The sequence below is a fragment of the Bactrocera oleae genome, chromosome 3, assembly GCF_042242935.1.
Source record: "Bactrocera oleae isolate idBacOlea1 chromosome 3, idBacOlea1, whole genome shotgun sequence".
Classification (NCBI taxonomy): Eukaryota; Metazoa; Arthropoda; class Insecta; order Diptera; family Tephritidae; genus Bactrocera; species Bactrocera oleae.
Genome location: NC_091537.1, coordinates 50,806,267 through 50,828,267, shown reverse-complemented (window position 1 = coordinate 50,828,267; position 22,001 = coordinate 50,806,267). Strand labels below are relative to the sequence as shown.

Here is a 22,001-nt window from a genome sequence, read left to right as displayed (position 1 = left end):
TACTACTCGCATTGCGGGAGAACTCTATCTCAAAATAAATTTGTTATGCGTTTTAAATGATCTAATTTCATTACAAGATAATTTAAAAAAAATATTTTTTTCTTTGAACTCTTTGTTGACGACGTTTTCCCAATCGCTGGGGGTTCCGAAACCTAACATAAAGACCGTACCTTCGAGTTATGTTTTATTTTTGTTATGGAATATTGTTTATCTTGTTACAAGATATATATTGGAAATACAAAGTATATACGTTATAATAATTGACCCATAGACAATTATGATGAAAAGATGACTGTTTGTATGTGCAAATACGTTTTCTACAAGAGATTTCAAATTCATTTTATTTACAAACGTTTATACCTTTGTTTTTTCTATAATTTTCAAATCAATTCGAAAAAACGAGTGTCATTGTTTAGTTCTGTATTTCATCCACAATACGCAGCTTTTTCACTCATGTAAATATCGTTTGGTTTTTACAAGCATTTTTGCGAACCCTTGTAAAACTGTGAAATTCGGCCGGTTTTTTCGCATAGGCACCTCTATTTCGCCCGGCACTAAAAGGGTTAATGACAATTCTAAGATGCTTCCTCGCGAGATCCCAACTCGGATAGAGTGTTTAAGATTCGACCATTACTGACGAAATTGAACGAAATATGAATGCAAATTCCGTTGAAGAGTCTGCTTTATGTGTATGAACAAATTTGTTCAACGAAAGCAAGGAATAACTACACTAGCGGTTTCGCGTACAATTTTGAAATAGAATATGGAGCTGAAAATATTATAGACCTGTAGAGTCAGATTTGGGTGCTGCCTCAAACGTAGTAACGAGAAATATTCCGAGGAACCGAAGCTACAGGCTTTAGTTTGACAAATATTTTACATTGTTGTCATTGATAGAATATTTGGCCAAATCCTCAGCTCAGGAACCATACGACGAAATATAATACCTGACTGTAAATTGCCGACAGAAAAAAATATTTCGAAAAATGCTCGTGGACACTCCGTCGAAAATGTTTGAAATATTGGAGGAATAGATGTATCTACCACTCTCTGGAAGGACATCAAATTTGTTACTCTAGAATCTAGTTTTGCTGATGAGCTAACAAAATCCGAAGTACGGCGCTATGATAAGGCCAGCAAAAAATATATTAAAATTGAAAGACCTTACGTAGTGAGCGAGCATGGTCGTCACATGGGTGGGATCGATCTCATTGATAGCATCATGGGCTCTTAAACAATATTGTTGAAAAGTAGACGATGGCAAGTTTGCATGTTTTACCACTTTGAGACTTTGCAATGTCTTATTATTGGCTTGGCTAAAAGAATTAGGAAAGAACAGAATGCGGAGGGCAATCAGTTGTCATCAGTTGATTTTCGTTTAAGAGTTCCTAAGGTCCTGTGCAAAATAGGTACAAAGATAACCATAACACGCAGAGCTGCAATAGAAACTGATATTCAAGCGAAAAAGCATAAGGCGCCTGTTCAACATATTTCTCCAATGGCAGTAGTATCACAAACCATATGTGAAAAATGTGGTGTAGCTTTACGCTACAAGCATAACTAATGTGTTTGTTTTATTTCACTTAATGTATGATATCTGCCACACTCTTGGCTGTTTCCTCCCCAAAAAAAGAAAAATTAGGAAATACGTGTTTTTTTCTTCCTAACACCTATTAGAATCCGTATGATTTTACTTTTTTATTTAGTTGAGTTATAAAGGGTTTGTATTATTTTCCAAACTATCCCAAATATTTTAGACATGTTATAGGTGCGTTCGAGCTACGTAATAATTGCAGCTGTACAGCTACTGTGTTGCATATTTGCTGATACTCTGCTGATGTGCAGACAAAAATTTAGTGTTGCCGATTATTTGCATAAATTACGTACGGAAAGTGACAGTAGAAGGTGATGCTGTTGCAAGTGTTGCCAAAAATTCACGCAGAACGTGATACTTTGACAAATTTGCAACACTGCTATCGTGATTGCCATCACGAACACACCCTATTACCTTCAAATTACGAGAATATATAATGTTCGGCGGTATTTTGAAATAACACATAGTGTTCCAAAATATAGTATTTTACAGTTGGATAAAAAGAAGCTGGGTATTAAACTAAACCTATTTATTTCGATAGATTAAATCAGAGCATTTATTGCAAATATTTATGTGTTCATAAATCATTATTGTGCATACTAACCTGCTGTTCCGCCTGTGGTGATGAAGACAAATCCTGATATATAGGAGGTCGGGACATATTAGCCAGATTCGAATTAGTGAAATTGTTATCTAGGTGCAATAAAATACTTGATTTGTTCTTCGGCAATTGAACAGAAATTCCTATTGAAGCATTTCCGTTCCCAACAGAGAGTGCTCTAGGTGGGGATATATTAATAACTCCTTCCGGGATTGGTGGTGGTGGAGGCAATATGTCTCTATTATTTGACAAATTTCGGATACGTGTTGGGGTATTAGCATTAGAAGATACAGGTGTGCCATTTCTGCTTCCGTTTGATGGTGGAGCTGGTGGAGGTTGAGAAGGGCGAATTTTTATCCGTGAATTTATTCCTGATGTGCCCATTCCCTCAGAAATGAAATAACCAGACTGTTCAAAGTTCTGATTTTCGCTAAATATTTCATCATCACAAATATGTTCCACGTGCACGGTTTGTTCAGCGCTCTGCATTGAATGCATTGATATAATACCATTTTCATTTTTATCCGGAGAGACTGTTTTTTGATTAACAGCATTAGTTACAATGCCCGAAATATTAGAAGTAATAGTATGTGCATGGGAGCTACAATAGCCACCACTTGAAAGTTCAGAATTGGTGATGTTACGAAGGTCAATCGAATTTGGACGCTGTTGCCGCGACTCGAAAACACCAACACCTTAAAAAAACAACAATTATTATAAATATAGACCCATTTACTTTCATTTTTATATTTTGCTTCGCGTCGGTGATGTTTATATTAAAATCGGCTTGATTAACAGTAAAAATATATATTTATGTGATATAAACATTTAATATATTGGGTATCTGAGGTTTAGACCAATGTCTAGACCAGCTTCATTCATATTCAGCGCTAACTCACATTATGTAGAATTTCATTACATCTACATAAACGGTTTACTTATGTGAAAATTTGGAAATCACTATACCGGGGATATTAGGACTAGAATGAAGAAAGATCTGGAGGGACTGCATTAACTTTTGACATTACTCAAGTATACTCTCACTAAACTAGTGTAAATCCAATATTTTTATTAATTTTGCTAAGATACCTTACATATTTGCCGATATATACGGCATAAAGCCAACTAGAAGTGTGAAATTCTTTTCTTAGGTATATGGGGGTTATGCGAAGTACATACATACTGTTATTAGAAAAAGAAGATTTCAGAATTGTATTAAGGTAAGTCAGGTATTGGGCGTGAGCAATAGAGTCAACTGGAATTTCGAAAATCTTTATGTTAGGTATATTAGGGCTAGGCCAAGTATTGAACTGATTTTACTTATTTTTGATACAAGGTCACATTAATATCAGGAAAAGGTTACATTTGAATTTCAATAATACTTAGTCTTGCCATATGTTCTGTTACAAGTTTAGGCCGCTACTTTTAATAGTTAATTTTATTTAATCATGCATATATTATATTAGGTAAAGTAAAAAGTTCGTTCGGTTTTTTATTGATTTTTCAAAAGATGATAACTTTGTGTGCATTTGTCCCTCTCGTAGAAGGCTGCGTCCCTATTGGCAAAAAACTCGGAGAGCCAATTTTCACAGGCCTCTCTTGAGGCTAACTTCTCACCATTAGGCGCGTTCGCCATGGGCAGGAAAAGATGGTAATCACTTTAGGACCTCCCATCCGAGCTCCCGGAGCTTCTGGCGAGTCACCAAAGCCGTGTGTGACCTGGCGTTGTCCTGATGGAACACAATTCGGCCTCTGTTGATCAAAGATGGCCTCTTCTGGATGAGTGCTGCCTTCAAGCGGTCCAGTTGTACAGGGTACAGGGCCGAATTGAGCGTTTGGCCATAGGGGAGCAGCTCGTAGTAGATGATTTCTTGACAATCCCACCAAACACACAGCAAAACCTTCCTAGCCGTCAATTGCGCTCGATGTTGTCGTAAGTGACCCATTTTTCATCGCCAGTCACAATCCGCTTCAGAAACGGGTCGATTTTGTTGCGATTCAGCAGCGATTCGCAGATGGAAATTCGGTCCATCATGTTTTTTTGCGTTAGTTCGTGTGGCACCCAAACATCGAGCTTCTTTTTGAATCTAAGCTTATGCAAATGGTTCCAAACGGTTTTCTGGCTTATCTTTAGTTCCTCAGCAATTAAATAAGTGCTCACGTGACGGTCTGTTTCCACTATTTTCATGATTTTATCGCAATTTTCGACGACAGGCCTCCCGACGCGTGGTGCATCTCACACGTTCGTTTACAGTATCGGGCCCATAAACTAAATTAATTTTTTCAGTCGCTTTGGCTGCTTTTTCGCCTTGATCGAAGAAAAATTGTAAAATATAGCGAATTTTCTCTTTGCTGGTGTCCATCTTTGACGAGCACTCACAACGAACTGAGTAAATCAATCTAAAAACTGTCAAAGACAAACTTTTAGCGCGAATAAACGTTCTCAGCGCCCTATAGTATGACATGATGCGACACGTAACACTAATATTATGGACAATAACGCCATCTCTTAGATAAAAACCGAACGAACTTTTTACTTTACCTAATATAAGCGATGTTCAAAATTTGTATACGAAGAATTTTTACTTACCCATTGCTTTCACACAAGCCCTCAAACGATTCGGCCATTGATCAATAGCAGCATGCAGTTTTTATTTGTACTAACGACGCTGATTGAAAAAAAGATTTTTGAGGCTAAATTTTTGTGGAGTATTCGACAGGTCATGTTCTCCAACTCAAATCTGAATATCCAGACGACCAATAACCTGCAGCTATGAAACTAGCCATATAGTTTTTTAAGCATTGCTTTTTGCCTTATGTGCTGGAGAAAAATCTTGCTGAAAGATCAAAAGCTATCCATCTAAAAGAATTGCTTAAATGTTTACCACGCCTTCTAAAACATCTTTCAGGTAAACTTTTGCTTCAGTTTTAAAAACTTTTTAATAGATGTAACGGCTTTACTGGAGCTGTTGAACCTAATTTGCTTCAAGCGCATTGTCAGAAGATTATCAGTCGACTGACAGTAGATTTTCATGTAGAGATCATCTCGATTAAGTCTTGACATTGATCTCATAATTTCACTTGCAATCACCACAATACGATTTTCTTTAGCTCCCCACTAATTGCTAATAAGCGAAATCAAACACTGAACTGATTATTATAGGAGTAGACACTGCATACAAATTATAATAAAAAATGGCTTTTTTCTGTGAATTTTTCCTCGCTGTACGAATTGTAAACTTTGTAACAGAAGTTATGAAAAGGCTAAGTATATCTCATAGATTGCAGTTTATTTTAGATGAACAGTCAGCAATAGGCATAGGGTCCACACATTCGATTTCGACAAAGTTTAGACGTGAGAGAGCATACTTTAAAGACACTATATGTGTTTTATTTTCATTACTTTTTTCTTGCTTGGTGCAATACTTAAAGAAAAAAGAATTAGAGAGAATCTAAAATTGTGTTATATGAAAAGAGAGCGTGGTCATCAAACGAATTACCCACTCTAACATAAGAATATCAGGATAAATTATACAGCTAATTTGGTTGAAATTAGTCGAGTATTTCATGGGATTTCACTCTCATTGTACAGTTTAAACGCCGATTCTAACAACAAGCCTTTGGAACCATTTTGAATGTGAAATTTAATGCTTCTGACGTATTTTAGTGAGTTATCACAGATTTAGTAGTTTGCAACATAACCGTTATATTAGGAGTAGGCGTGTGGTTATCAACCGATTTCATCCGCTCTGTATGAGGAGGGGCTATAAGGATTTGTACTCAGCAAGTATGGTTTATGAGATATGTACTGTAACTACAGATCCCCCTGCGGGTAGGGGTAATAATTTACCCGCGGTAAGGCATGCCTGTCGTAAGAGGCGACTAAAAGCCAATATGCACTATGACTGTTATTATGTACCTTGCTCAGTAATATCAGCATAGTATGTCAGAAATAGTGCTATAATACTCAGCTTGAAATGATATTATAGACTTTAAATGGAAAAGCAAATGTCACCAGTCATTGACTAATGGGCAGCTCAACTGGCAGTAGTTTCGGCTACACAGTCTTACTGGAGGCTTTCTGGTACCACGGGGAGCAGAAAGCCCTTGGACTTCGGTCCAATTTGCTCGTTGGGTTATGGCCTAACCTAAATGCAGGAAGAACTGAAAATTCAGCCTAACTGTTTTTTCAGTTCTAAAAAGAAGTTGCAAAAAGCAACTGCGTTCTGTACCCCAAAACGGAAGAGATTTTAGGTCGGCCTCGAATCTTACCAAGATGGTAGTGTGTGCCCAGACACACTGCCACTGGTAACCAAATTAATACTTGCAAATAGCTCGTATTATTTGGGGCGCTTATCAACGCATTGTATTGATACGTTGTGCTTTGGAGCACCGTGAGGTAAGGCCGTCGCCGGCAGGTACTCACGTAAATCAACAACGAAAGTTGTAACTACAGATACCCCTCCTACTGTGATTTTCTGTATCAAGTTGCAGTTTTATACCTTACTTTGAAGCTTGGTTAAAGCATTTTATAATTTTTCGGATAACACTATCTCGGTCTGATTTCATTCATCTGAAATATCAACCTCCTTAAATTGCTATGGAACATGTGTACAAAGCTTCATGAAAATATCTGAACTTTTATTGAAGTTATCGCTTGCACGGACGAGCAGACAGATGGACGATCGGACAGACAATAGCCCATAATTCCACTCGTCTCATCATCCAATTTTATATTTATATCGATAAGTTTTACGTGTTTGCAACAACAAAGTTAGTATATACAAAGTTAGTATATATTGCAACGTGTTTTAAGATTATAAAAATATTGAATGCAACATATTTTATTAGACGAAATATTTTACAAAACTATATTATCACGTTTTATTTTAAATATTTATTTAGCTATCTTTTCTGTTTATTATATTTATGCATTCCGATTACACTAATTTTTGGTAAAGAAAGATGTAATACTAGTGGAAATCAACGGTGACCAAGAAAGCATGCGGAATTAAGTTAAGTATATTGAATAATTAGGACTAAGGGAAGTCTGGACCGCCTTTATTTACTTTTGGTATTATTATTATCAGGAAAATATGTCCACTTAATTGTATTAAGATTTCTTACAAATCGGTGTGTGGGGGCTTGAGAAGGTATAATACGGTTACGAATGGAGAGTTTTCACACCAGATAACTATAGTTCGTTTACTAGTTTAGAACAAATCCGTTGTAAGGGGCATAGACGTATTATTTGGCAGGCCAAAAACGATCAACATTTTGAGTAAGAATCAACTTTTTTTTTAAAAAGCGCTGCTATTTTGTCAATTTTTAATTTATTTTGATCGTAGGCCATTGTAAAGAGAATATCGTCTAGTTTAACGATTATTTTTTATATTTAGGTTTGATTTCCGGAGAAGGCCGGACTCACTGCAGCTGTGGATGTCGGAGCTCTCGTATAACTCAAAATATATTAAATGTTTTTCAAAAATTGCACTGTGTATTCTTGAAACATGTATAAATATACCCAAAACAATACATTTTTTTTTTTAATTTATTTAATTAAAGGTGTGCCCCTTAACCGATTCAAAATGGATATAGCCCAAAAAATTAGATATATTTGTAATGAAAGTATGTTACACTCAAATCGGATGACCAAGAACTGGCGGAACGAGTTTAAATTATTCACATAGCATACCTACTTAAGAATTATTCGAAGGTATTGAGAACAGTGAAAAATCTCCACTAATTCCAAACGTTTGAAGATTCGATTTTCGAATTGTAAGGTTGTTACTAGTGGTACGTTTTTATGAAGTCAAGAAATAATTTGTATCACCATTCGACTTTCCATTCCCAGTCATTTTTATATTCTCGGAATTTGCAAGAATAAAGCAAAACCTTATATTAAACATGTAGCGAAGGGCTAAGGTCTGGTGTAACCGAACATTTTGTACTCCGTCAATTCAAAGGTCAAAGCCGGGGAAATATTTTCAAGTGTTAGCAAAACTTGATATTAAATATGCTGCGAACTCAATATTCATTATTTGACGAAATTATGAATGGTTCAAAATCATATTTGGTATCTTACTTAAGCTGCAGGTCCTATAATCACTTACCCCGACATATATTAAAATACTAGCTGTACAAACGAACTTTTGCAGCAATAATCTTTCGCTCGTTGCAATTAGAACAATTTCATTTGTTTATATATACAATATATATCTTTTTGGATTGAGTCAGCTGATAGTCTTTTAGACTCAACTTAACTTCGTTGTGCGCTGGATGCAGAAAAAACCCATTGTCTATTCAATGTGAGCCGGACATAAATTTCACAATTTACATTGGAATGGTAGTGGCGCTATCTGTTGAAAATTTGTCGTACCAACTCATAAACCTTTTTTGGCTCATGCACAACTACTTTACTAAAGGTCATCACATGATCAAATGCATAGTTTACGAATCTATAGAACACATCAATTTTTATATACTTTAATTTAACTAAATCAAATCTCTACATTCATCGTCGAAGTGCTTGGAGAACGGTACACACCAATATCCATGCAGTTCACAACCGAATAAAATATTGCTAATCTAAATTGTACTGAGATATACATATCTATGAGATCTAAACTCTGCTATGGTAAAGGAACAAAAATAATAATATTGGGTATATAAGGAAAAAGTAAATGGATCGCGGATACCTTCTAAAATCTACTATGGCAAAGGGACGAAATTAAAAATATTGGGTATATGAGGAAAAAGTAAGAGGATCGCTTCTGCCTATATATTATAAGCGAGTTTGGGTTTAAAGCAAATGAATTCATAGTCCGTTAGTGGTTAAGAGAACACTTAAGTAAGAATTTGTATATTAAGAAGATTCTAAGAAAAAGATTCTATCTAGATTTCATATATCGCAGATTGACGAAAATTTTAGGTAAAAGGTCTACATATTCAAAACCTATGGTCTGACTTGGACAATTTTTACACATAAGATGACATACCTCAAAGGCACTATTTCTGAGAGGATTTATTGCGATAACTTCAATTCTTAGGTGTGCCGATTTTGCTCATTTCCACAGTTAATGTCACTGTAATGTATGCACCATATTATTTTGAAATTGGTAGAGTAGTTTCTGAGATATAGGATTTCACTTTAAGGCGGACGCTGCCGGGTCCATTGTCCAATTTTTCGTCTTTGAAAAGACTAAGTAAAAATCGCTAGTATTATTTTCTTTTTTTCGCGAAGGTGAAATCTGTGGCGACACCCATATTATAAAATGAAATACATTTATTTAAAACTAGCATTCAAAAATTAATATTAATTTAATTTATAATAATAAAACGTATAATTAAGTTAACTTTTATTGTCCTGCCATGAATTCTGCTACAAAGTTTACAATGCATACAGCGAGGGCGTACCGTGTGACCTAGAATAAGTTTCATCAAAACAAAGTGCAATAAAAATTAAAGAAAAATTTCATACTTTTTTATATTAAATAAAAATGACTTTAATGATTGTGGAATTAGGTCGTTAGTTCAAATCTTTCCTCTTTTTCTTTAATAGTTTGACGTAAGCGTTTGAGGAACTATTTACAAGCGGCACGCAACATATCTTGGTCCATTTCATCCCAAATTTTCCTCAGCCGATCTTCAAACTGGTTAAGCCTTTCGTAACACCGATTTTACTGCGCATATATCTCCATATGCAGAAGTCAAGAGGATTCAGATCTGGCGACGCAGCAGACCATTCCTTAACTGATATAAAATCGGGTAAATTTTTATTACACCAGTCCTGAGTGCGGTTTGCTTTAGGTCGGCCTCGAATCTTACCAAGATGGTAGTGTGTGCCCAGACACACTGCCACTGGTAACCAAATTAATACTTGCAAATAGCTCGTATTATTTGGGGCGCTTATCAACGCATTGTATTGATACGTTGTGCTTTGGAGCACCGTGAGGTAAGGCCGTCGCCGGCAGGTACTCACGTAAATCAACAACGAAAGTTGTAACTACAGATACCCCTCCTACTGTGATTTTCTGTATCAAGTTGCAGTTTTATACCTTACTTTGAAGCTTGGTTAAAGCATTTTATAATTTTTCGGATAACACTATCTCGGTCTGATTTCATTCATCTGAAATATCAACCTCCTTAAATTGCTATGGAACATGTGTACAAAGCTTCATGAAAATATCTGAACTTTTATTGAAGTTATCGCTTGCACGGACGAGCAGACAGATGGACGATCGGACAGACAATAGCCCATAATTCCACTCGTCTCATCATCCAATTTTATATTTATATCGATAAGTTTTACGTGTTTGCAACAACAAAGTTAGTATATACAAAGTTAGTATATATTGCAACGTGTTTTAAGATTATAAAAATATTGAATGCAACATATTTTATTAGACGAAATATTTTACAAAACTATATTATCACGTTTTATTTTAAATATTTATTTAGCTATCTTTTCTGTTTATTATATTTATGCATTCCGATTACACTAATTTTTGGTAAAGAAAGATGTAATACTAGTGGAAATCAACGGTGACCAAGAAAGCATGCGGAATTAAGTTAAGTATATTGAATAATTAGGACTAAGGGAAGTCTGGACCGCCTTTATTTACTTTTGGTATTATTATTATCAGGAAAATATGTCCACTTAATTGTATTAAGATTTCTTACAAATCGGTGTGTGGGGGCTTGAGAAGGTATAATACGGTTACGAATGGAGAGTTTTCACACCAGATAACTATAGTTCGTTTACTAGTTTAGAACAAATCCGTTGTAAGGGGCATAGACGTATTATTTGGCAGGCCAAAAACGATCAACATTTTGAGTAAGAATCAACTTTTTTTTTAAAAAGCGCTGCTATTTTGTCAATTTTTAATTTATTTTGATCGTAGGCCATTGTAAAGAGAATATCGTCTAGTTTAACGATTATTTTTTATATTTAGGTTTGATTTCCGGAGAAGGCCGGACTCACTGCAGCTGTGGATGTCGGAGCTCTCGTATAACTCAAAATATATTAAATGTTTTTCAAAAATTGCACTGTGTATTCTTGAAACATGTATAAATATACCCAAAACAATACATTTTTTTTTTTTAATTTATTTAATTAAAGGTGTGCCCCTTAACCGATTCAAAATGGATATAGCCCAAAAAATTAGATATATTTGTAATGAAAGTATGTTACACTCAAATCGGATGACCAAGAACTGGCGGAACGAGTTTAAATTATTCACATAGCATACCTACTTAAGAATTATTCGAAGGTATTGAGAACAGTGAAAAATCTCCACTAATTCCAAACGTTTGAAGATTCGATTTTCGAATTGTAAGGTTGTTACTAGTGGTACGTTTTTATGAAGTCAAGAAATAATTTGTATCACCATTCGACTTTCCATTCCCAGTCATTTTTATATTCTCGGAATTTGCAAGAATAAAGCAAAACCTTATATTAAACATGTAGCGAAGGGCTAAGGTCTGGTGTAACCGAACATTTTGTACTCCGTCAATTCAAAGGTCAAAGCCGGGGAAATATTTTCAAGTGTTAGCAAAACTTGATATTAAATATGCTGCGAACTCAATATTCATTATTTGACGAAATTATGAATGGTTCAAAATCATATTTGGTATCTTACTTAAGCTGCAGGTCCTATAATCACTTACCCCGACATATATTAAAATACTAGCTGTACAAACGAACTTTTGCAGCAATAATCTTTCGCTCGTTGCAATTAGAACAATTTCATTTGTTTATATATACAATATATATCTTTTTGGATTGAGTCAGCTGATAGTCTTTTAGACTCAACTTAACTTCGTTGTGCGCTGGATGCAGAAAAAACCCATTGTCTATTCAATGTGAGCCGGACATAAATTTCACAATTTACATTGGAATGGTAGTGGCGCTATCTGTTGAAAATTTGTCGTACCAACTCATAAACCTTTTTTGGCTCATGCACAACTACTTTACTAAAGGTCATCACATGATCAAATGCATAGTTTACGAATCTATAGAACACATCAATTTTTATATACTTTAATTTAACTAAATCAAATCTCTACATTCATCGTCGAAGTGCTTGGAGAACGGTACACACCAATATCCATGCAGTTCACAACCGAATAAAATATTGCTAATCTAAATTGTACTGAGATATACATATCTATGAGATCTAAACTCTGCTATGGTAAAGGAACAAAAATAATAATATTGGGTATATAAGGAAAAAGTAAATGGATCGCGGATACCTTCTAAAATCTACTATGGCAAAGGGACGAAATTAAAAATATTGGGTATATGAGGAAAAAGTAAGAGGATCGCTTCTGCCTATATATTATAAGCGAGTTTGGGTTTAAAGCAAATGAATTCATAGTCCGTTAGTGGTTAAGAGAATACTTAAGTAAGAATTTGTATATTAAGAAGATTCTAAGAAAAAGATTCTATCTAGATTTCATATATCGCAGATTGACGAAAATTTTAGGTAAAAGGTCTACATATTCAAAACCTATGGTCTGACTTGGACAATTTTTACACATAAGATGACATACCTCAAAGGCACTATTTCTGAGAGGATTTATTGCGATAACTTCAATTCTTAGGTGTGCCGATTTTGCTCATTTCCACAGTTAATGTCACTGTAATGTATGCACCATATTATTTTGAAATTGGTAGAGTAGTTTCTGAGATATAGGATTTCACTTTAAGGCGGACGCTGCCGGGTCCATTGTCCAATTTTTCGTCTTTGAAAAGACTAAGTAAAAATCGCTAGTATTATTTTCTTTTTTTCGCGAAGGTGAAATCTGTGGCGACACCCATATTATAAAATGAAATACATTTATTTAAAACTAGCATTCAAAAATTAATATTAATTTAATTTATAATAATAAAACGTATAATTAAGTTAACTTTTATTGTCCTGCCATGAATTCTGCTACAAAGTTTACAATGCATACAGCGAGGGCGTACCGTGTGACCTAGAATAAGTTTCATCAAAACAAAGTGCAATAAAAATTAAAGAAAAATTTCATACTTTTTTATATTAAATAAAAATGACTTTAATGATTGTGGAATTAGGTCATTAGTTCAAATCTTTCCTCTTTTTCTTTAATAGTTTGACGTAAGCGTTTGAGGAACTATTTACAAGCGGCACGCAACATATCTTGGTCCATTTCATCCCAAATTTTCCTCAGCCGATCTTCAAACTGGTTAAGCCTTTCGTAACACCGATTTTACTGCGCATATATCTCCATATGCAGAAGTCAAGAGGATTCAGATCTGGCGACGCAGCAGACCATTCCTTAACTGATATAAAATCGGGTAAATTTTTATTACACCAGTCCTGAGTGCGGTTTGCTTGGATATTCTTGAAAACAGAAATATTCGGTGCCATACAACTTCTGAGCGTGTGGTAATAGATGACCTTCCGAAACATTTTCTACATTATAATTTGTGTCAATTTTGACTCTTTGGTCGATGAAAAGGTGCGGCAACTTTCGCTTCATTGATATTGCCCTCCAGACTATAACTTTGGAAGCATTTTGGTGTCGTTCCACAGCCAATTTGTATATGGGGGCATCTGCCAGACATATTGCATATACGCCATTATTTTGCCGATTGTGGCTATCTTGCAATAAAAACATTTTTTTATCCGAAAATAAAATTTCGTCCACGTCATGACAATGTAGTAGCTCTCTGCTTTTTTCGATCTTCAATTTTTTTTAGCCACAGTTAGGCCATGTACTCGCTGTTTCTTGTAAGCTGTGAGTCCAAGATCATTTTTCAGTATCCACGGCATTGATTATTTCGATACCCTACTCCCTTAGCCAAAAATAAGGTAAGTTATTCTGGGTCGCTTTCGCTTATTAACAATGGACTGGGGAGCTAAAGAAAATCGTATTGCAGTGATTCCTTAACATAAGTGTGGAAAAGCGCAAGTGGAATTTATGAGCTTCTCAAAAAATTTAATATTTCGAGAATGTTTGTATGCACTATTGATCGTTTCTCCCAAACGACTACAGTTGATAACAGAAGAAGGAATGGTCGTCTCCGCGTGGTTCGAACCAATTGAGCCATAAAAACTGTTCCCGAAAACAGAAAATAATGTCAAGAAATATGGATGTATGCACCATCAGCGGTTTCTTCAGTGGCACACTTTCAGCGGTCACGAAAGTATCCTTTTTATAATGTACGAGGTGTGTTCAAAAGAAAAGATGAATTTTGATTTTTCGCGAGCTGTGTACATTCGATTATCGATATTTTGTTTTTGTTATAATCGGACACATATGTTTATCATGTGCTTGCATTAGAAGCCAATAACGATTAGTAGTTTGTTTTTGGCAACAGAAAAGGTTAGTCACATTTTTGTGTGCTCTTCGATTTTGGACTTTTGAAAGAAATGGATCAAAGGATATGTAATAAATTTTGCGTTAAATATGGAATAAAGTGCTCCGAGGTACTTGAAATGTTGACTGTGGTATTCGGTGAGTCCACTTTGTCTCTAAAAAATTATTTATAAGTGCTACAAACGCTTTATAGAAGGCCGAGAAGATATTGATGGCGATGAGCATCCTGGAGGTACGACCACATCAACTAGCGAAGAAGACATTGGAACAGTGAAAAAAATTGTTCTTGAAAATCGTCGAATCACTATTAAGGAATTTGCAGCGGATTGTTAAATTTTCTCGAATGTTTTGGGCATGAAACGTGTGGCAGCAAAGTTTGTTCCGAAATTGCTAAATTTTGAGTAAAAGTAATGTCGCATTAGTATCGCTCAGGAGTCAAAAACAAAACCGTAATTTAGCTTCCTGCGTCTTCATGCGACTTTTAATCTCGCGACATTTAGCATCTCAGCACACCACGCACCGTTCAACATCATACAACACAACACAATACAACATACCATATCACCCACCAACACAACCACATACAACTAACCAACCACACTATACACCCACATTTCAATCATCCTCTTTTTCACCACCCAAATGAACAAAAAGGATTGTTCAGACTAGAAAGGGCCCTTTTTTCTTGACACCAGTTCGTAAAGCGAAAACGTAGCAGCGCAGTTTGTCCGTGAAGTGTTCCCTCAAGTGTATTTAAAATATTATATTATATTATATATAAGTGAAATTGTGTTTCAATTATATTTGCTAACCGAATTTTGAAAGAATAAAAAATAAAAGCTAAATGAGTAAACAAATGGCCCTTCGAGCCTCTTTGAAAGGCCCCTAAAAAAATAAGAAAAAACGTAAAAATTAAAGTAATTATATACATACATATATAAACATAAAGTTTTGAGGACAAAAAAACCCAAAAACGGTGGCTAAATGAGCCTACGTCGTCCCGAAAACTTACACCAACACACCTCACACATCACTGACACGCAACATTCACCACATCACCTCTCGCAACATTCACCACCTCACCTCACGCAACATACACCTCACACAAGGACCCTACCACCCAGGATACACAACACACCGGGCGATCACCCCACCAACCATCAACAAAACCACGGACACTAGAATCGGCTTGCCTCTTCTTCGTTTTGAACTCGCAGCGAAAGCACCGTCATCCGTGGATTCTTCACATCAGCGGATCTGATCCGAACCAGTTAAATTGCTATCAAAGGCATTTATATACATTTTTTTTCTCTTCTCTGTGCTGCGTCGCAAGTGATTGTGGTATTAAGGGAGTGTATAAAACCCGTACTTTCAATTACAAAATAAAATTACAATTGTATTAAAAGCGAAAGGTGGTGAGTGTATAAGTTTTTCTTTGAAAACTTTGGAAAGAATTATATATGGTCCTTCGAGCCCTAGTGGACGGCACTATGGGTGTTTACAAAAAAAAAATACATTTATAAAAAAAAAAAACCTTAAATGATATACATATACATATAGAAATACAGTGCAGTTACCAAAAAAGGAAAAAAAAAGCAAAATTACAGTAATGTAACAGTACGTGCAGTTAAGAAAAAAAAAAAGGAAAAAAATGCTTTAGTTTAAAACAAAGTGCGGTTACAAACGAAAAATACATATGTACATATATAAGTGCAATAAGTGCAGTGCAGTGCATATAGCCACATTACTGGAAAGCTGTTAAACAATAAAAAAAAAAAAAAATACAAAGTATAATTACTCATATGTACATATAAGTGCAGTGCAGTGCATATACACTAGAATGCTGGTAAACAATAAAAAAAAATAAATAAAAGTTCAATAAATATTAAAAACACATAAAACAATAAAAATAACAAAACGGGCGCGAAGCTTAATACAAAACATAAATCAAAACATAATACAAAATACATACCACAAAATACATATAAACCAACAGCGGGCGCGATACAAAAAAAAACATATAATCCAACAGCTGGGACAACTACACCTTATAACGTCCACTTCTATCTCCCACAACCCCTGCAGGAAATCAGAGTGAGTTGTATCGCTTCCTCTTAATGAGTATATTTACATGTATATATGTATGGCAAATTACGTTTTTTTCCATATAAAAAACGAAATTAATATTTAAATATAACGGACACCAAACTGTCTCAATTTACGGTTTAATTTACGGAAAGAGCCGAAAACAGTTTGGTACATATTATATATATATCTCTACATATATATACATATATATATATAGATATATATACGGGTATCGAAAATAGCCATATTACATAGGGTGATTTGCTTGTATGCTTACATTTGTGTATTAAAAACACACTTTACGTTTCCAACAACACACCAAAATATTCAAGTATTCACTTGCAAACTTTTCCAGCAATATCCCTTACGCTTAACAAAGCAATAAGCAGGATTGCGTCAAACCAAGTAAGCTAAGGCAAATTCAGAACCTAACCGAAAACATAAAAAAAAAAAAAACAAGCAGAAATTTACATACATACATATATGCAATTTAGTTACAAAATATATACATACGTACATACAATATAGCACATATTTATATGCACATATACATTTTTACATATATATACTTAATCTAACAACAACCATATACATATATATATTAAAATACATTTTATATAATTGCCAAGAGCAATACATACCTATATGTACATACATAAATTCAATTTTATCTTTTAACATACGTGTACAAGATCATAATTTGATACATATATATATACATTTTACGAGAATACCTGCGGTCTATTATTCTCCTTTTCGCGGTCTTTTCATATATACACGCGCATTTACATACATACCGGCACAGGCTTACAAACATACGTACTTCGCTTCAAAGTCCACATTGGCGAATATTCCGCAATACCCTTTGTTCTTTGTTAAACAAAAACAAGTAGGATTGCATATATACATATAATATTCTAAGTCCACATTGGCACATATTCGCAATATCCATTGTTCTTTGACCAACAAAAACAAGCAGGATTGCGCAAAACATAATATAATACATACATATGTACAAAGCGCATTGATCTCTAAGACGAGCTCTCAATTGCGCATAACGACAAGTACATATGTATCAGCTGATCCGCTTATAGGTATTCCCTATAGGAATTGCGGACGAATAATACATACACATCAAATTAAAAATAAAATCATTCGCGTTTTATAATAATCAATTAAATAAATAAATAAAAATAAATTTAAAAAAATTATTGCGAGTGAATACGAACGGTACAAACTAAATACGCGAAATTTTGCTTACTTAATCAAATTAAAAACTCTTACTCTCTTAAAAGAGTTCAGTTATTCATACGAGTTAATACGAAGATTACAAACGTCATTGATTCACTTGGTTTATTCATAAAAAAAAAAAAATATATATATATAAGAAAACAAAAAAATAAAACTTCTTTTCTTAAAAGATAGATAGAAGAAGATATTTATTACACTGAAAATATTTTAATTTATTTCGGCATACCTTTTTAAATGAGCTCAGACTCAAAAGAATCAAAAATATCTCGATTGTTTAAAGTACCAAAGATGATTTCAGATGATAAAAGTCCATGTACACCTGCAGAAGCTACACGCTCGAAGCAAGGTGCTACAAAGCAAAAGAGGGGTAAAGACATTTTTTACACTAAATTCATTGCTGAGAGTGACAGTCTAATACGATACTGCACTCGATTTTCATCTTCGCCGATTCAAGAAAATTCTGAATCGGTATTAGAAATAAAAAAAGACAATCTTGACAATTTTTGGAAACGTCTCCAAGCTGCATATGACGCAATTGTAGAATCTGACGACTCAGATCTACCAGAAAATTTCAAATCTTCGGCGAAACTAAAGCAATGATTTTCGATCAACTTAAGCTAATAAAAGCAATTGCACCTACTCCACATCAGCGAGTAGAGCTGCCACAAGTACAAAGTCATGAGACAAGTTCAGGCATCCATCTCAAGGTGCCCACATGTGATACAGAAATATTTCATGGTGGTTATGAACAATGGCCGTCCTTCCGGGACATGTTTACAGCCGTTTACATAAACCACCCAAAATTAACAAACGCACAAAAATTGTATCACCTCCGATACAAAACAAAAGGTCAAGCAGGCGTCATAGTCAAACAGTTCGCACTAAATGACGATAATTTCAATCTGGCTTGGGAAGCTCTTAAATCAAGATTCGAAAACGAAAGAATATTGGTCGATAAACAAATATCGATATTAATGAACTTGCCAAAAATTCAAAGGGAAACTAGTGAAGAATTTATCAAACTTCAATCCACTGTTTCAAATTATTTGTCGGTTTTATCGACACAAAATATTCCCACAGACAGCTGGGATCCAATACTGGTAAACATATGCACTGCCGCATTACCAGAAAAATCATTACTTCTATGGGAACAATCGCTCTCATCACGAAGAAAATGCCCCACGTGGCAACAAATGAAAGATTTCCTAACTACCCAATATGAAATCGCAGAAAGGGTAGATAAAAAAATGGTCAGAACGAAACCCGTTCAACATGACCTAAATAGAAGCTTCCACAGACAACAAGCCAGTACCAACAACAATTTAAATAGAAGCTTCTTCAAAAATCAAACGTTCACATCCGAACAGTACAAGCAAACGTCATGCGAACTATGTACAGGGGGGCATAAGCTCAAATCTTGCGAGAGATTCAAAAAGATGAATATTTTCGATCGAAACAATTATGTACGAACAAAAAGGCTTTGTACAAATTGCCTATCACATGCACATACACTTAAAGAGTGCGAAAGCAAATTTAATTGCGTTTATTGTCATAAACGACATCATTCAATGCTGCATTACAGCACATTTTCCAGCTCATCCCCCAACAGCGCAAATATGAAAAGAGCCACGGGTTTAGTTGCAACAGCAAATCCCGAAGTGCGAAATCCCGAAAATTGCCAAGAAGCACCATGCTGCTCAAAGGCATTAAAAACCCAAACGCTACACAGCGAAAATCAAAGTAGAGTACTACTACCCACAGCAGTCGTCTCCATCGAACATCGAGGAGAACTGTTTAAACTTAGGGCCTTAATAGACCAAGGATCACAACGATCATTCATAGCGTCTAGGGCTCAAAATAGGCTACAACTGCCAACAAAACTAGCTAATTTTGAAATCACGGGAATGGGCGGAAGAGTAGTCCAAAACTCAAATAAAATCTGCCCCATTACCCTAATTTCCCCCCAAGCGGATAAGCACATACAAGCAGAAGCTATAGTCTTACCGCAACTTACAAATATGCTTCCAAGCTATCACATAAATAGCAAGCATTGGCAAAAGGTTTCACACCTAAAGCTAGCAGATCCCAACTGCAACACTCCCGCTCAAATAGACCTTCTATTAGGCAGCGATCTCATACCACAGATAATACTCGAAGGTATTGAGAAAATTTCAAATACACTTCTGCCACAAAATACTATTTTTGGGTGGATCCTAAGTGGACTAGTTTCGGAACCAGTTACCACCATGACCACTCAGGTTGAGGAAATCTCAAACGAATACCTCAATTCACAATTGAAAAAATTTTGGGAGTTAGAAGAAATCCCCCCCATATCAATCACAACCCCTGAAGATCAGTATTGTGAAGACTTTTACAAAGCCACAACTACTAGATCAGATTATGGTCGGTACGTCGTACGACTACCACTAAAACAACAATTTCCCAACACCATCGCCTTAGGTCACTCTCGCACCTCTGTAATACAGCAGTTTCAAAGTATGGAAAAAAACCTAATTTAAAAAGGCGAACTCAAACCAGTATATGATGGTGTGTTGGAATAATATCTCCATTTAGACCACATGGAGGAAGTAAGTCCATGTGAAAAAATCATAAATGGCAAATATTACTCATTTTACTTGCCTCATCACGCAGTAGTAAAGCCAGACAAAAAACTAAAGTAAGAATTGTTTTTAATGCATCAAGATCTACTAGCTCGGGGAACTTCCTAAATGATATCCTATTTACGGGACCCACGCTCCAACCAGATTTAATGCTACTCGTTTTAAATTGGCGTATATTCAAATACGTATTTAACGGAGACGTCGAAAAAATGTATAGACAAATAGTCGTACATAAAGACGATCAAGATTTTCAACGAATTTTCCGAAAATCTCCTAATAGTCCACTACGCGACTATAAACTTAAAACAGTTACCTTTGGCGTCAACTGTGCTCCATATTTAGCCATTCGAACACTCCACGAACTGGCAGAAAACACAAAGTCAGAATTTCCTCTGGCAACCAAAGTGTTAAAAACACAAACGTATGTAGACGATATCTTGTCTGGAAGTCACAGTCTTCCACAAGCATACGAGTCACTATCACAAGTGATACAAGCCCTAAATACCTCAGGGTTTCCGTTGAAAAAGATAACGGCGAACCACCCTAATATCTTAAAGGACATACCTAATGAAAATTTGTTAGATACTAATTTCCTAAAATTCGAAAAGGAAAGTACAACAAAAACTCTGGGGATCCAATGGAATGCGATATCTGACCAGTTTTCATACACTACAGAGTCAATATCTGCAATATCCGCCATAACAAAGCGGCAAATTCTATCCTCGGTGGCGAAACTTTTCGACCCCGCAGGATGGCTTTCGCCAGTTATGATACAAGCCAAAATTCTAATACAAGAATTATGGTTAGATGGAACCGACTGGGACGAACAAGTAAAACCACTGCGTTTAGAAAAGTGGTCCCAGTTTGCGAGCAATCTAAATGATATCTCACAGATACAAATCACACGATGGGTAAATTATGCCCCAGAGCACAAAGTCGAACTACACGGCTTCTGTGACGCTTCTGAAAAGGCATATTGCGCAACTATATATGTTCGCACACAAAGCGACAATGCGACCACATGCCACTTACTAGTAGCAAAAGCAAAAGTGGCTCCTTTAAAAACAATAAGTCTACCACGACTTGAATTATGTGGAGCGCTACTACTAGCCAAACTCGTATCCATCGTACAAACGCATTTAAACATGGCACAATACAAACTATATCTGTGGTCCGATTCTGAAATTGTACTCGCCTGGTTAGAAAAACCACCACATGCATGGAAGACGTATATTTCCAATCGAACGTCTCAAATCCTTGACCTAGTAGGATCAGCCACTTGGCGACATGTAGCCAGTGCTGACAATCCTGCTGATCTAGGTACAAGAGGATGCAAACCCCTGCATCTTGCCACCACCACCCTCTGGTGGAATGGCCCCCGATGGTTAACAGAATTTTCCGATTCTTGGCCACAATCGCTGATGCGCAATATAATTGCCCCAGAAGGTCGAAAAATCGACTCCTTTCATGCAACATCGGATGATACTGACATCCTTGA

General features: G+C 35.6%; 1 protein-coding gene across 3 annotated transcripts in view; it reads right to left on the bottom strand.

The window, feature by feature from the left end:
- SCAR (wiskott-Aldrich syndrome protein family member 3 SCAR) overlaps positions 1-22,001 on the bottom strand; it is a 190,589-nt gene that overhangs the window by 74,526 nt on the left and 94,062 nt on the right. For all 3 annotated transcript variants that reach the window (XM_070106613.1, XM_070106612.1, XM_070106614.1), the window contains exon 3: positions 2,199-2,890. In XM_070106613.1, coding sequence (XP_069962714.1) covers positions 2,199-2,890 — 692 coding nt within the window. The remainder of the gene's footprint in view (positions 1-2,198; positions 2,891-22,001) is intronic.